The sequence below is a fragment of the Penicillium macrosclerotiorum genome (assembly GCF_028827735.1).
Source record: "Penicillium macrosclerotiorum strain IBT 26536 chromosome Unknown utg000008l_segment0_segment0, whole genome shotgun sequence".
Taxonomy (NCBI): domain Eukaryota; kingdom Fungi; phylum Ascomycota; class Eurotiomycetes; order Eurotiales; family Aspergillaceae; genus Penicillium; species Penicillium macrosclerotiorum.
Window position 1 is genome coordinate 720176 of NW_026643087.1, and position 15930 is coordinate 736105.

Sequence of the window (15930 nt, forward strand, 5' to 3'; positions counted from 1 at the left end):
CCTTCTTCTGTCCCCCGACCCCTTGGTCTTCGATCCTTCAACTGCACGACCATTTAGCCTTGAGCTTATCGTACCTGGACCTCCGAGTGGGCCGCAGACACCCCCGGCTGAATGGCTTGCTCCCGATGCACAGGCCCGCGATGTCAATGTTGGGCAACTCCACAATAGTCCATTCGCAATGCCACCAAAAGGATTCGGATCAGCTCGCTACCCTGCCTGCGGCGTCTCCACGGCGTACTCTACGCAAAGCTATCTCCATTCCGGCCGTGTCATCTCTCGTGAAGGACTCGTGGAGTTGGGCGGGTGAGACCCTGAACACATACCGCGATGGACTCTCGCCCGAACAACGGAAACAGAAAGCCGAGATTGAGGATCGCAAACAGGTGCTCTATATGAAAATCAAACATGTAAGTACAGTGCCCTGCAGGTCCTGCGCGCCGCGGTCGCGTGGCTGAGAAACGGGTGCTAATCGCCTCTCCCGCGGCGAACTACAGGCGGTGTCGTACGAGGAATGGAGTAGTTGCGCGAGCGAACTGGACATCCTGGAAGACAACAGCACCTGGAAAACCGCGGTCGAATCTCCGGACTATCATCCCCAATTGGTCCAGGAACGGTTGCGCCAACTCGAGGAGGCACGGATTAGCTGCGATGTCAGTCGCATGTTGTTTCTGGTCCGGACCGCCCTGAGCCGCGACTTGGGGAAAATGAGCAACGCGTCGCTATACCGACATTCTCATATTGGCACTAAGGATCTGGTCGACCGCTATATCACGACTGCTTTGGACACGATCACGACGTTGGTCGATCTGTCGGTCCATAATCGCTGTGATGGCCTGGAACTGAAGTACATATTGGATCAGCTCCTGGCAGCCCGGCAGGCGTTTGGTCGCAGTGCCCTTTTGTTCTCCGGAGGCGCAACATTTGGCATGAATCATATCGGTGTACTTAAAGCTCTTTATGAGGCGAAGTTGATTCCGCGTATTATCTCGGGAGCCTCGGCCGGCAGCATTGTCTGCGCGGTGTTTTGCACACGAACCGACGATGAGCTTCCGGATCTCTTGGAAACCTATGCGCACGGAAGCTTTGCAGTATTCAACGAGCATGGTCAAGAGGATAATATTTTCCAGAAGACAGCTCGTTTCTTGAAGTTTGGGTCCTTCTTGGACATTTCACATTTGGCAAACACAATGCGGAGTTGGCTCGGTGATATGACCTTTCAAGAAGCATATAATCGGACACGCAGGATATTGAACATCTGCGTCTCCAGTGCTGGCATGTACGAGCTGCCTCGATTACTCAACTATATTTCCGCCCCGAATGTTCTGATCTGGTCTGCGGTGTAAGTTCTCGAGTCTCGCCAACTGGATGTCAGTATCTAATCTCTAAGCGTGTATCTCCAGAGCGGTATCGTGTTCTGTACCATTGGTATTCCGGCCATTTACCTTGATGGCCAAAGATCCGTTGACGGGGGAATCCAAACCCTGGAATGACTTTCACAAACAATACATTGACGGCTCGGTTGACGGGGACCTTCCAATGACCCGGCTGTCCGAAATGTTCAACGTCAACCACTTCATTGTTTCACAGGTCAATCCTCATGTAGTCCCATTCCTACCTAAGGAATATGGACCGACCAACACAGCAGAGCAAAGCTCGTCACTTGTACCCCGTTGGGTCAGCACCATGACCCATCTAGCCAAGGATGAAGTTTTGCATCGAATGACTGTTCTTTCAGAGCTGGGTGTGTTCCCAAACTCAATGACCAAAGCAGCTTCTATTATGAACCAGAAATACAGCGGCGACATCAACATCTATCCCGAATTGATATCGTCCAATTTTCCTCGGATCCTGGCGAATCCGACAACGGAGTTTATGCTGGAAGCCTGCCTCAGCGGTGAACGAGCAACATGGCCCCGATTAAGCAGGATCAGGAACGCCTGTGCCATTGAGCTGGCTCTCGATCGAGCCATCCAGCAAATGCGAGCCCGGGTGGCATTCAGCCCCGGCCAACTGGAGTTGCGCACCCACAGCTCCTTCCATCATTCCGCTGATTCCATGGACAGTGGTGCCGGGCGCGGACGAATTCGCAATCGGCGACGAGGCTCCCACAGCCATGAATTGGAACGAAGACGTACCAGAGGCCTCTCCCGGAGTGACCCAGCGCAGGAGCTTCGCAAAGCTCGCAGCACCATTTCGCTTGAAAATCCGCTCTTGACAGCATCTAACGATCTTATTTCCGTTCCAGCCCGGCAAAAGGCCCACCGCCGTCGATCGTCCATCACCTTTGGCGGCGGAGGGTTTGCCGTGGGATCCGGCAGCGACGATGACGAGGAGCCCGGACTGTCTTTTTCGATTCGTTCACGGACCCCTGGTCACCAAGCGTCCTGGGATAGTTCTCCTTACGGCGAGGAATTGAACCACGGGGTGTGCAACCCCGTCCTGTCCCGGCGATCTTCATTCTCGACCGGGAGGTCACCGCGATCTACTTCCGGCCGCCGAGGGGGCTCTCCTAAACAGGTCTACACGCCGTCGGCTCGTGAGATCTCCATGGCTTTGTCCCCGTCGTCCCGACATCTGCTGAGCATGACCCCCTCGATTCACCCGAGCTCTCCTGACTCGGTTGCGCGTCAAGCTCGTCCGTGATGAGGAAGCGAACCACGGGGTACAAGTGAATACCTGGGAAACGTCATATTCTATCAGCCTGGTTTCACATTGATGCCATGTATCGCGCTATTTGGCATATCGGCATCGTTTTGACCTTTTTCTATGTGCTGCTTCCTCCCCCTCCCCACCCCCTTCCTGGCGCGGATGTTGGGCACTGTCCCTCACGAACTATCAAACTAGAGCAGCTACAGTCACTTCCCATGCTTCTCCTACCACTCTCTCTTCTATAGTGGTGCTCGTGTATGCGTTCATGATTTGGACTCGTTCCTTTTTGTCTAGACCGGCTTGGCGGCTTGTCTTCTGGATAGATAGAACTCCGATTTCTGGTGAGCCGTTACTTGTGAGAGGCTAGTGGCGTTTTTAAGTGTATCTAGCATATACAAAGTCATAACGTGGAGATGGGTCCCTCTGGCTGTGGACCTTGTACGCAGTATATAGTATATCGTGGCAAAAGTGCCAAACAGAGCAGTCTTCTAGATTCGATTTTTTTTTTCTGATTTCCCTGTTCGCTTGTTTCCCTTAGTCAAGGAGTTTGATCTCAGCTCCACTTCTGTCTCTCTAATTGACCCTCGACCCCTTTCAGCTATAAGAATACGAGGGTTTCCGCTCTTGGCGCCGACTCTGGAACTAGACCGGTTCTTGCGGCAAACACCGAGACGGGGGCTGCATGAGACTCGAGCCTGTCGGTGACTGGGTCCTGGAGTAATAAACGGGGCCGATCCCTTCCCTTATTCCGATGGAGGCCGGCAGTCCACGAAGGGGAATCATCGACACGAGGAGAAACGAGTTCCAGGTTTCTTGAAGCTTGCTGGTGCCGTACATAAGGGGTGGACATACATATGATGGTGTCTGAGCTCGTTCGAACAGCCTCTGTGGATCCCAGTTTAGCATTAGATTTTAATTCTTGTTCTTTCTGGAGAGGACCTTCGAGCACGGCCAAGGCGAGAGTACTGGAGAAATGGTGGACAGGTTGATGGTAATTTGAAGTCATGGGCCCCACTTGGCGGGCGAAGAAGCTGCTTAAACCAGCTTAGCCCGGTTGGGTGTGGATTAGCCAGGTCCCAAACTCAATCAAAACCCAATCACACCCCAATCATACCCCTAGCTGACGACGCTGTGGAAACGTTCTCTCCACCTCTTCTCGATGTATGGAGGTGAACTTGCTCGCGATGGAGATGCTCTCCATTCCAGGGCCAGTAGTCCGTACTCTAGATTGACGTCTTCCTCAACCCAGACTATTCTCAACCACGCTGAGATCGGTTGTGCAACAGCGAACGCAAAGGAATGGTTTCGTCAATAGCTTCCAAGACTTCCGTGTGCTCCATTTCCAGCCTGATTCTTCAAGTTCACGATCGTCCTTACGACCAAAGGCCAGCCGAGCCGGTCCACCTGTGCCGATCCAGCGCTGTCAATTGGCCGCTCCTTTATCAATCAGTGGGAACGACCGTGTTGGGCTTCAGGCCTAAGGGTACACATCTGGGTCGAAAGCATCCACTTTACCCGCACGCAAACCCACAGTCTTTGTGCCCTGAGACGTGCCCTGTATCAGTATCCCTGATACCCGCCGTGTGGCAAAGAGATGCGCACACAGATTATGAGGCGGCTGGGAAATCCAGGCAGAACCGCCGCGCCCTAAACCGCCGTCGAATCCTTGAATCCTTGCCCAAGGATTTTGTCGGACATTTTGATGGTCTAGGATTCAGGGCACCGGAACGCTAGCCCGGCAGAAAGTGTCGGGATTTAGGCATTTGCCCGCCTAGAATTAAGCTTGTCGGTGTTATTGTCCAGTCTCGGCCGGCCCCGTCAGGGATGAGGAGCATTGGTCCACCGCAAGTGGACGACCCATCTGCGATCATCGTGGATTATGATACGGTCAGACCACCCCGGCACCTGCGATAAACAATAATATAGGGAGTACACGGGACATGATCGTCCTACTATTTTCTGGGTACCTGGAGCGCTACCCCTTCAAGCAGTCTAAGCGAATGTCGATACTTGCCCCCCGCGGTCTCGGGAGTGCCACTTTCCTCCAACGGGCAGTGGTTCTATGTTGTTGTGCCGTTGTCTGGACAGCAGCTATCACGCTATCCATCCTTTGCAGGTGGAAAATACCTCAGCCCCAGACTGGAATTGCCGACTGCCTGGAATCGAGGACGGCCCTACGTATAATCCACTTGACCCCTGGTGGGCCCAGCAGGTCCCTCAGAAATCAGAGATCGACAAACCTGCCTCTCAAAATGAGCCGAGCAGAGTGCGGCCCAGCCCCAAGAGAGGCAAATTATTGAAGTCATGGCCCGATCACGGAGAGTTTTGATCAGGTAGCGGAGGAGAGACCCAGAAAGCCCAGCAGACCTAAATCAAGCCAGCCAAAGCTCTCAGATATCCCGGGATCTCTATAAAGACGCGCTGAGATCCGCCATGAGCTCCGATGGTCTTTCTTTCTGGAACTATCAAATTGATCAACAACCACTCTCTATTCATTTGATTCGAGTGTGGACACTCTGAACGCCTTTCACTCCTTCCAGATCTCCCGTTCACCCTAATATAACATACCTTTTGGACAACATGAAGTTCACCGGTCTCGCTGCTATGGGCTTGATGGGCTGTGCCCTCGCCCTTCCTGCCGCCCAGGATGGTCCAGGTCCCGTTCCCACCAACCTGCCGCCTGCACCACCTGCGCCCTCCGGCTCTGCACCACCTACACCTTCCGGCTCTGCCCCAGCTGGCCCTGCCCCGTCCGGCTTCGAGAAGCGTCAGTTCGGCGGCCTGCCCTCGGCCATCCCATCGGGCTTCCCTGAGCCTTCTGGTGTCTTCGGTGGCTTTGAGCGCCGCCAGGATTTCCCTGCGCCTTCCGGCACTCCCTCTGGCTTCCCTGAGCCTTCTGGTGTCTTCGGTGGCTTTGAGCGCCGCCAGGATTTCCCTGCGCCTTCCGGCACTCCCTCTGGCTTCCCTGAGCCTTCTGGTGTCTTCGGTGGCTTTGAGCGCCGCCAGGATTTCCCTACGCCTTCCGGCACTCCCTCTGGCTTCCCCCAGCCCTCTGGAGCCTTCGGCGGATTTGACAAGCGTCAGGACTTCCCCGAGCCTACTGCTGTGCCCTCTGGCTTCCCTCAGCCCTCTGGAGTCTTCGGCGGATTTGACAAGCGCCAGGGCTTCCCCGGGCCCTCCGGCATTCCCTCCGGGTTCCCCCAGCCCTCGGGTGGCCCTGGTGGCTTCGAGAAGCGCCAGTTCCCCGAGCCCAGCGGTCCTGCGCCCTCGGGCCCTGCTCCCTCAGGCCCTGCGCCCACTGGTCCTCCCTCTGGACCCATTCCTACTCCTCGCGTTTAAATCACGATAATCCAAAATCACCGGCGATGGCGCGTGTGTCGAGACTGTCAGGAACAGATGGCACTGCCGAGTCTTGTCTGGTGACACTGCCTCGTGGCAGATTGGCTGTGCTCTATCATGTTTCTACGAAAGGGTCTTGATGGATGAGACGGTATCATGACCGCCTCAGAACCCCTCAGGGGCCCTTGACTCACCAGGGATACTTACAGGAATCTCTCTTATTTTTGATTTGTTTTCCTTTCCCTTTTGTGTGCTTTTTATACGAAATACGGATGCTGGACTACGGGTATAAATGGGCTGCATGTTATGAATGCTCAATGACAAGGCCGCCTGATACACGTGGTGCTGATTGTGTCTGTTTACTTTACTTCTCAATACACCTACATATATCTCTATCCATTTGTTTGCCCGATGGTACTTCTCGCATCTAGAGCGCGTATTGTTTGCTTTTGGTGGCACGGGAACCACCGACACCCGCAGTTCCGTGCAACCCCGGCGTAGTTGAGATTAATTATGCAGGATTATGTCAAACAAGTGCTAAAAATAACACCTAATTTACTCTATCCTTCAATTTACAGAAGAAGGTTACAGTGCATCGTGCAGGACTAATTAAGGCTAATTAGCGCCCGACTGCTATTTTAGGTGATAATTCCTGACCATCCCGCATGTGCGCATGGACCTGCTGCTAATTCAGGAACGCAGATGACATGCCCTCATTATGAATCCTCCGCATCCCAGTCGAGAAGATGATCTCGGCCGGCTGGCTCACCCCCGGTCAACTCGGCGGCAAGCCGTCCGTCGCGCCCATTGGCCTGCAAACCCCAAACATCTCCGTGTCCAGCTGGAGGGGCCTCTCGTGCAGCCTCACCAATGCTTCAGATTATGCACGTCCGAAAAAAGAACAGGATGCCCTCCGACACAGCCGTCAAGCTTTATATCAGAGCGCCCCCCTATCTGAACATGTCGTCCACTATCGGTCTCTCCTGGTGAGAAGCCGTCAAAGTTGTTCTGGTTGTTGGTTAATACGGAACTGCCATTACTGTTGTTCCAGCCTTCAACCCTTGGCTGTGCTTGTGCTCTTTTCTTTTATTATCTTTGCTTGCATTACGTATCTCGTGCTTTTCAGCGTCGCACTTCTTGCTTTGCCTGGTTTCATCTTCATTAGTTTCATCTTTTGCTTGTCATTGGCTTGTCCGTCACTACACCCCGGAGACCCTGGTCATTTCTGATTCCAGCTGTGTCCAATCCGAGAGCCTTCGTCCATTGCACTGGCCTACATACCCTGCAGTGTCCACCTCACCTGGTTGTGTTGATCACTTTGGAGGCGCCGCGCTGCTTTGGATTCTACCAGGGGGTTGATTGCTATTTGAATTTGAGGTCATCACCTCGTGAGCTCTTAAACCCACTCGGTCTACGTGGTACCTCCTTCTTGACTCTTCCCAGGCTCGAATGCTTCCTGCCATCCCCCCCATTCTGCATAAGTTGGGGACGCACTCTATAGCATGACCAGTATTGTTCACAAACCACTGGCGATGTTTCGCCGAGACCCTTCGCCCAAGCCTCTTCATGCTCGATGGGGGGACGTCGCCATCTCGGCGCCCACCCAGGGCTCCTGGAATCAATACGATAACCCTATCCGTCGCCCATCTGGGAGGCAACGATATGGACCGGGCTATATTCCGGACTTTCGACCATCTCGAGGCCTCAAGACTTCGTCGCACGATTCCTCAAACCAGTCAGACTCCAAAGAAAAATTCAAGAGTACCCTTCCTGCGGGTCCTGCTCCTGTTGCTGCTGTCTCTGGTCAACCCAGGACAGCCCCGGCAACATCGATGTCCCGTAAAGGTTCCCTTCGCCTGGGAGCTCTCCATCCTCACAGACTCTCCGTCCGCTTGGCATCGCGCCCCAAGCAGCTACAGGGCGAGTCCTCTCACGAACGGGAGATCTTTTCCCGCGAGGTGTCTCCCCAAGAGGGAGTAGAGTCTACTTACTCTCCTAGCGACAACAAGCAATCCTCCAGCTTCGCTTACAGGCCCATTCGGCCAGAATATTCTGTCGATGCTACCGCAAAAAAGGCCGACAACCCTCGCTATCGATACATCCCTGCTAAAAACGGCTATGCAGATGTCGCTCCCAGCCAACGCAGCCCACGCAGTCTCTCAACCAGTCCATTCCGGGGCTCTTCTAAGTCCCAACGTGACTTATCCACGGGGCCTTTGGAAACAGCACCACGCATCCGTGATCCGCTGCGAATGAACCCACCATCCCCTCAGCGCATGACCCCTGGTCTATCGCCAAACCGGAGGAAGGCACTACCCTTCGACTACCCGAAACGGGCGTCTGTACTGAAACCCATGACCTCAGAAGACATGGTGCCCGACTCCGACGATCTCTACTGACGAGACAAAATTACTCTCCTATGTCTTCTTTTTGGGGATTGTTTTTTCCGGGCGGCTATTGGAGATTTCTATCACACCCCAATTCTACGTTCATTTTCTTTGACTTTTTCACTTACTATCATGGCGCGGTGTACTTGACCAGTTCATGATTTGGCATTATCCAGGAGTCGGGGCCCCCTGTTCGTGTTTCTTTTTTCACTTTGGTTTCAGAGTTCAATTAGTCCAGAATGCAGATAATCCATGTTACTTTTGAATCCTGAAACATTCCCTGCGATGCATCTAAGCGCCGCCCACCTCTTTTGGGCAAAGTTCGGGTGTTTATTGCCGAAAGCAGATGTAAATGCGGCCAAGAGCTGAGTTCCTTGCCGATTGACGTCAGTGTGATACGAGTCAACAAAAACTAAGTACTACTGTAGAGAGACGTAGATTCTGTTATTGGTGGACTGAACCTCCATCGCCTACAACGTTATTAGTAAGCTGTGTGCTACCGGGGATGGCGAACAATTTCATCACTCCTCATCATGACGGCATGCCCCGGTATTTTTAGAAGAAAGAAAAAGAAATGAAATGAAAAAGAAAAGAGCGGGCGCTCATATCGCGCACAGCAACATAAACAGAACCCCGCTGTACACGTTCTAACTGGACTGAACAGAGTACAAAGCCGAGCGGGGATTTGCATGCATGTACGCGCCGACCCCATCACACCCGGCATAAGAACAACCACTCATGATGGCGGACGCAGTAGTCCAACTCCGCTGCGGCGTTAAGGTGCGTAACCCCTCTTTTCACTCGTTCGGCTGACCTGGGTTTCCAGCGCTGATCTGGCTCGGGGTCGTGCTGTACAGAATGACTCTTGGGGCAAGAAAGGGAAGGAGTCGGTTGTGGCTCAACTGTGGTCCAAGACGCCGGGAAGCGGCGAGATAGACGAGTCCCAGACCTATTCTGAGGTATGCCAGCTTATAGACAGAGTATATGCTTAGATGATTCTAATTTTCTTTCTAGATGTGGATGGGCACGTATCCATCGAACCCGTCATACCTCCTGTCAACCGGAGAGCCGCTGGGCGACTACCTCAAGAAGAACCCCCAGTTGGTGGGTAAGTCGGTCTACGATCGCTGGGGTCCCGAGATTCCCTTTCTACCGAAGGTATGAAACACCGGTGCAATCCGATGACGCCGGGGCTAGGACTGACAGCGCGACGGCTACTACATTGGTATAGATCCTTTCGTTTTGCAAAGCGCTGCCCCTGCAAATCCACCCAGACCTGACTCTTGCGGCCAAGCTGCATAAGGAAGATCCGCAGAAATTTGGTGACGCCAACCACAAGCCGGAGATCGCGATAGCACTTTCCAAATTCGAGCTATTCGCCGGGTGGAAGCCACTGCAGAATATCCAGGCCCTGTTCAAACTCAGGCCGCTGGAGAAGTTTGTGTCGGCGCCGAGGAGCTTTGACGACGAGGCACTGCGGCAAGTTTGCAAGGCACTTCTCAATGCCGCCCCGGAAACCGTGGCCACGACCATCGAAGAGCTGCAGACCATCCCGGAATCGCAGTTTGGCTCTGATCCGTACATTCCGGGCCTGCTGGACCGGCTGAGCAAACAGTATGGCGCCTGCGACAATGGCAACTTGGTCGCGGCCCTGCTGATGAACTACCTGACGCTGGGGCCGGGTGACTCAGTCTTTGTCCCGGCCGACAGCATCCATGCGTACCTGGAGGGTGACATCGTCGAGTGCATGGCGCGATCGGACAATGTCATCAACACGGGGTTCTGCCCAGCTGCAGAGCGAGACAACGTTGAGCTGTTTGGGCAGGCGCTGTCATTCATCCCGCACGATGCGGAGGGCGCGCTACTCCCTCGCCGGAAGAGCGATAAGGGCATGCAGGGGCGGACGGACGTGTACGCGCCGCCGATCAGCGACTTTGCTGTGTTGTGCACCTGTCTTGGAGCCGGAGAGGCAGAGACGCACAAGGCCATTTTGGGACCGAGTCTGATGATCGTAACCAAGGGCGCTGGATCGGTGAAGATCCCCGGCAACCAGACGGTCGAATTACAAGAGGGATATGTGTTTTTCGTCGGAAATGGCGTTGCGCTGGACTTTGAGACTGAGAAGGGGCTGGCGGTTTACCGCGCCTACGCAGAGTAGACCATAGAGGTCGAAGGGAAAGCGCGTAGAGAGTTATATGTGTGTTACTGTGCTATTGATTCGGCGAGGAGCGCCAGGGTGCCTAGACGGGTGGCCGACCTTGGCTCTCTTCCCCTGCTGCCACGCTGTGTCACGAACAAAGCTTAGACATACTCGGTTCACAGCTCCTTTTTGCTGCCAATCATTTCTTGCCTTAGCCAGAAATGGATCCTTAATGCGCTTTGGTCTGAATTGACGATTGACTCTTCTATTTTCGGCACCGCAAAACTGTCTACGGACCCGTCCTAAATTTGCCCTGGGCCCGTCGTGGAGCTCAAAGCTATAGATAGCATCGGTACATTGGGTTAATAACAGCCTGAACTTATATGGGTAAACTCTATCGACCAAAATATCAACCAAAATTAACCTGCTCAAAAGATCTTAATCCCGAAAGCGAAGCTGCCAAGACCAAGGCCAAAAAAGTCCGCCCAGTCGGGGCTGGGCATAGGGAGGGTATACACCGTAGCCTGGCCGGGTTAATTTGCCCAATTTGCCCCGGCGCTTGCACCTCACTGGTCAGCATGGCTGCATAGCGTTGGGCCGAGGGCATGAGTGGCTGTGATTCGTTGTGCTGCACTAGACCAGATCACGAAGCTGCAGATCTAGCGGGCGCGTCGGTGACGAGAGTTCTGGGCCCCAGAGAGGTCAATGGTGCGAAGGAGTGCAAAGGGAAACTTTATTGATGCTAGTGTGATGTGTTGGCCCCGAATCGGGCCCGATCGAAAGATAATTAAGTCGGTGCGCTTGGAAATTGAGGGTCTTTGCAATCTATCTATAGTCCGTCAATTATCCCTGCTACTATCTTTACCATTCTGACTGTGTTCTGCAGGCCCGGGTGGCGTCTCGAGTGCATCCAACTTGAAACAGGGTTCTTGTGTCAAAGTTCAACGCTTCGCGCTTGCACGCTGGCTGATATCATATAACTCGACCAGAGATGGGATGGGCCACGGGGGCTATAAGGCTGACTTTGGATTTCTGTTATTGCTTAAAAGTCTAACACCTTCCACTCAAATTTGGATTTTTGGCCTTTGGGGACCTTGAATTGAGTATTGGCGGCCCCCTTCTTCCCGAACATAGTCTGGCACTCTGGAGGTAGGGAGTCGAAGGACCCACACGCCCGAGCTTACACCCTGGGATCTATATATCGGACTGCTGGAAAGTTGGGTGTGATTTCCATCGAGTTATTCGCTGTGGCCGACATTGAACCGGCCAAAAGTGAACCAGCAGTCACAGTTAGTCTGATTTGACCGGGGGGCTCCATTCTCATTACGAATTCATTCGGATTGCGATCCCATGAATTCCTTGGCAGTACGTTTGCCCTTGGACTTAGCACGGAGTGGTGATCCCTGCTAACCATGCCGCTTTCGCCAAATGCGCAGTGACGGGCAGCCTTCGACATTTGTTTTCGCGCAAGGAGCGGGCGAAGCGAAAAGAGCCTCAGCAGCAGCTGGACCCTGGGCCGGTGCCGATCCCCCAGCCCTACAAGAACTACTATCACGCATCCAACGGGCCTCGCTCGGCGTACCCGCATACGCGCACGTTATCCTCGTTCGCTCCCGATCCCAGCCGCCAGACAGTCTACCCATACCCATATCAATCTCGAGCTTCTACCGAACACCCCCCGCCGTACCTCCCAACATATGACCCGTCCAAATTATCTCCCATCCGGCCGTGCTTGACCCCCCAGACAGACCGCTTCTCGCACCCATTCACCGCAATAGGCAGCCAGCCATCGTCGCATCTGAGTGCCATGCAATATCCAGATCCGCGGCATTTGTCACTTCATCAGCAACCGCCGCCAGTACAGCCAGATCCACATGCACCACCGTACATGATGATGATGATGCGGCCACCGGCCTACGATTGGAGACACACACCAATGCCATTTCCGCCCGGTGTGATGACGGACCAGTATCCCTCAAGTCTGACCGATGGGCGAGAAAGAAGTATTTCGGATCCAATGCCTCCCCGTCCCGCCCCAGAGCCGGACCGACAGGGTAGCCGCCGGCCCAAACCTGTTCTGTCCCGTTTGGTAACCAACTTCAATTAGAATTGAGGGGTTTTTTTTTTCGTTTCCAACTTCCGTTTTAATCTTCTCAATTTCTATCTCTAATTTCTCCCCTTCTTTTCGCACTTGATGTTTTTCTTTCTGAAATGGAAATACTGGTTGGATAAGGGAACGCTGCAAGGCAAGAAATCCCATACTTCGGCGATAACACTCCACCGAAACATGACGACTGGATAACGAACCACCATGGCGCCAAAGGGGTTGATTGGATTTGGCCTTTGGAAGGCTGAGGATGGTTGGGAGGACTGGGATGACTGGGATGACTGGGATGATCGATATGATTTCTTGTACCGGGGTCGGGTTGCGGTGTTGTGTCGGGGGTGGGCCACCTGGAATCTGGTCAATCTTTTTCTTGGGCTGGCCCGAGGAGAAGAGACGAGGCTGAAATTGTGTATATAAATCATCTGGATGAGTTGACCGATATGACTGTGTTTACAGAATTCCAAGGACTCCAGGCTTGGGTTCGTGGAGCCAAACGCAGAGCCAAACTCGTAGTCTTTGGTAGCCCATGGACAGCCCAACTTTCTCCACTCCTCCACTCCTCCATCTATTCCAGCCCCATAACAAACCCACTTCCACCAACAAATCCTCTGCTGTTCACTACGAATGCTTCGGCCGGAATCCTGAAGATATTTAGTACTTTTGTACCCGCCTGCCCCCACCCCCACTCTATTATGCATACTCTCCTCAGGGCATTGATGCCAAATCATCAGCGTTGCCCCTGTACGAAACACTTAGACCAACCACATTATTGATTTGTGATCATCGTTGGCACTGCAACCGCCCACGTATTCAAGCGGAGAGATCGCAGCCTCAAGAGGCGGCTTTAGCTCGTGCTACCTAACGATCCTGGCGGCCCCTCTTCCCCTCATTTGCACGATCGCAGCGGCTCCATCGTGCTCTCGCTTCGACCCAGACCCTCCGAGAACCCTTCAGATAAGCTTTGGGAAGAGTCTATGAACGGACCAACGGCCATGAGATTGAACGGGATGATCCGACCTTGTTTTTGTGGTCCTCCGATTAAGATCCGTACTCGAGAATCCTTTCAGGACTATAGACACTTTCCCCCCCTCAAGGCGTTCCTCGACCCAAATGGTGACTCTTCGAACCTCCCTGGTCGCTGTTGACAAATACTCTCTTGCCTTAACTGGATCAGGACCCACGCCCACAAGTACTAACTCCACCCTAGTGCAGGGACCGGGATACTCTATGGTGAACCGAGGGTTCTTTGTCAACGACGAGGAGGGGGTGGATTTCCCCCCACTTCGTTCGATGCCTGCCCGACGGATTGTTTACTGCTCCTACCGTAGAGCCGCTTACTTTGTGGGAAATTCAAGCCTAGAACTAGGTAGGATCGGGCGATAGCCAGGTGGAGAAGGGCCTTCTTCTCGTTGACCATGACTCGTGTCGCGCCTGGATTGCGTGGGCTTCGATGGCATACAAACGGCAGAAACCAGCAACCAATACTAAAAAAATGCTCTGCTCCACCTTATGATGTCCTATCATCTGCCCTTTTTGTGATCCTAGCGAGTCTGGTCCAACTACGCAGGTGCAGATCCTCTTAAGCGCTCTGCCAAGCCGCCGGCGGGCTAACGTGGCTTAGGACGGACGATGTGCAACCGACGCCTGAGTCGCCATCAATGCTGTCAACAGCATGGTCTGCGCTGAAATTGTCGACTAGAGACCTTTGCATGGGTAGACAAGCCAGGGCCTGGTGGTCCAGAGGTCACTACTTCATTTGGCCCCCGACGCTCTCCACCCCGCCGCGCTCACTGTTCTTATTCATCCACTCCAGCATGGCGAGTCCCTCTTCCAACACTACCCGATGAGCCTGAGTCGCCCGGACGGTATCTCGCGTCTGCTGCGGTCTAGTCTCTGTGAGGTGTGAACAACAGAGCTGTTGTTAACTGTGCCGGACGCAGCCCAACCTATCGAATTTGCCTATTCCCACTCGCGTCGACGGGGGCCACCGCTGGACCGGTCGAACCACTGTGCTGGGCCCCCAACGCATGCTGCCTCGCCGCGCGCAGGTTGTTGTTTTTTGGAGTTCCAACAACCAACCGTGAACTTGACTCGTGAAAATACCTTCCCTCCCTCTAATGTTTATACAGAAATGCAGTTGGTAGCTGGCGGCTTGTCCTCTGGCCCCTTTGTTCTGATATCACATATAACACGACTTATCCGTGCGGCTCTCTGCGCCCTCCCACCCGTCTTCATTATCTACCTGAATTTTAACCTCTGACTCGGCTTGCCATCCAAAACGTCTCTTGTTTAGTGGCTGCTAGTGTGAGAGGTGTCCTAGGGAGTGGTCAGTCCTCCTTCCTATTGTCTTTTTTTTTTTTTTCTTATTCTATTACATTCAACTGGAAGCCCTTTCCGCTGAACATTCATCATGATAGTCCAATACCAAGTCATGGCAAATATCATGAAGAAGTTCAAGAAAAAGCGCGCGCGCTCCTCGGAGCTGCACGACCGCTGGGGTGACACTTCAATCAGCCATCCAACCGAGGGTTCTTGGAACCAGTTGAACCAACCACCTGGTTCTATTGGAAATAACTCGACAAATGATCCACCCCAACTTCAGACCTCAACACGCCGTTATGTGCCTATAGATTCGGCATCGCCAGTCGCCGCAGCATCGAATGGGTTTATTTACCGCAGCATCGAGGTTGACCCGGCTATTCCCCGAGGATACTTCGACGAAAACATACGCCACCCAACGCAACGAAGAAACCAATCACCTATGACTGGTCTTGGGATCAGTGACCACCACAGACCTCGCATGGGAAGCCCTCATACTCTCTCAGACAACTCTTGTGATGAGTATGAAGTGATCCGACATGATGTTTGTGCAGAGCCGGGAGAAGCTCAATATCTTCAACCCTTTTCAGCCCGAGATCGATCGCGAACCCCCAGACGAGACGATCCCTATTCCCGAGTTGATCCATCAATGAGACCCGCACCACTCGCCGTGACTCAACGCATGCGGAATCTGAGTGGGCAAAGTCCGATGACAGAAACGCCTATTTCGGCGTCTGGTACTGTCAGTTCTGGTCTTACCAGCCACACAGCACTCTCTTCGATATCGGGACATTCCTCGACTCCCCCAGGAACTCCCCGGGTCAGTGTGAAGGATAAACACTCTTTCCCGCGGCCGAGAAACCCGGAGCCCGATCCCATAGCCGAGTCCGGGATGGTTCCTTCATATGATGAACTTTATGGTTGATGAGCCCACTTATCTATTCTGGACGACCGTGGCGCAGCATACCTCATTGGAGGCATTTTTTTCT

At 53.5% G+C, this 15930-nt stretch overlaps 6 protein-coding genes across 6 annotated transcripts; all 6 read left to right on the plus strand.

The window, feature by feature from the left end:
• Nucleotides 1-140: 140 nt before the first annotated feature.
• On the plus strand, nt 141-2643 carry N7462_008449 (putative Patatin family phospholipase; the record flags this gene model as incomplete). The annotated part of the gene is made up of 3 exons (XM_057080164.1): nt 141-407; nt 495-1339; nt 1401-2643. The coding sequence occupies 3 exons, from the start codon at nt 141-143 to the stop codon at nt 2641-2643; spliced, it is 2355 nt and encodes a 784-aa protein (XP_056930492.1).
• Nucleotides 2644-5229: 2586 nt separating this feature from the next.
• On the plus strand, nt 5230-5988 carry N7462_008450 (uncharacterized protein; the record flags this gene model as incomplete). The annotated part of the gene is made up of 1 exon (XM_057080165.1): nt 5230-5988. One exon carries the CDS (start codon nt 5230-5232, stop codon nt 5986-5988), a length of 759 nt encoding a protein of 252 aa, XP_056930493.1.
• A 1502-nt stretch (nt 5989-7490) lies between these two features.
• On the plus strand, nt 7491-8387 carry N7462_008451 (uncharacterized protein; the record flags this gene model as incomplete). The annotated part of the gene is made up of 1 exon (XM_057080166.1): nt 7491-8387. One exon carries the CDS (start codon nt 7491-7493, stop codon nt 8385-8387), a length of 897 nt encoding a protein of 298 aa, XP_056930494.1.
• Nucleotides 8388-9113: 726 nt separating this feature from the next.
• Nucleotides 9114-10533, plus strand: N7462_008452 (uncharacterized protein; the record flags this gene model as incomplete). The annotated part of the gene is made up of 4 exons (XM_057080167.1): nt 9114-9155; nt 9233-9334; nt 9390-9533; nt 9607-10533. 4 exons carry the CDS (start codon nt 9114-9116, stop codon nt 10531-10533), a joined length of 1215 nt encoding a protein of 404 aa, XP_056930495.1.
• A 1332-nt stretch (nt 10534-11865) lies between these two features.
• Nucleotides 11866-12622, plus strand: N7462_008453 (uncharacterized protein; the record flags this gene model as incomplete). Its single annotated transcript, XM_057080168.1, has 2 exons — nt 11866-11880; nt 11903-12622. 2 exons carry the CDS (start codon nt 11866-11868, stop codon nt 12620-12622), a joined length of 735 nt encoding a protein of 244 aa, XP_056930496.1.
• A 2431-nt stretch (nt 12623-15053) lies between these two features.
• Nucleotides 15054-15866, plus strand: N7462_008454 (uncharacterized protein; the record flags this gene model as incomplete). The annotated part of the gene is made up of 1 exon (XM_057080169.1): nt 15054-15866. The coding sequence occupies one exon, from the start codon at nt 15054-15056 to the stop codon at nt 15864-15866; it is 813 nt and encodes a 270-aa protein (XP_056930497.1).
• Between the last annotated feature and the right edge of the window lie 64 nt (nt 15867-15930).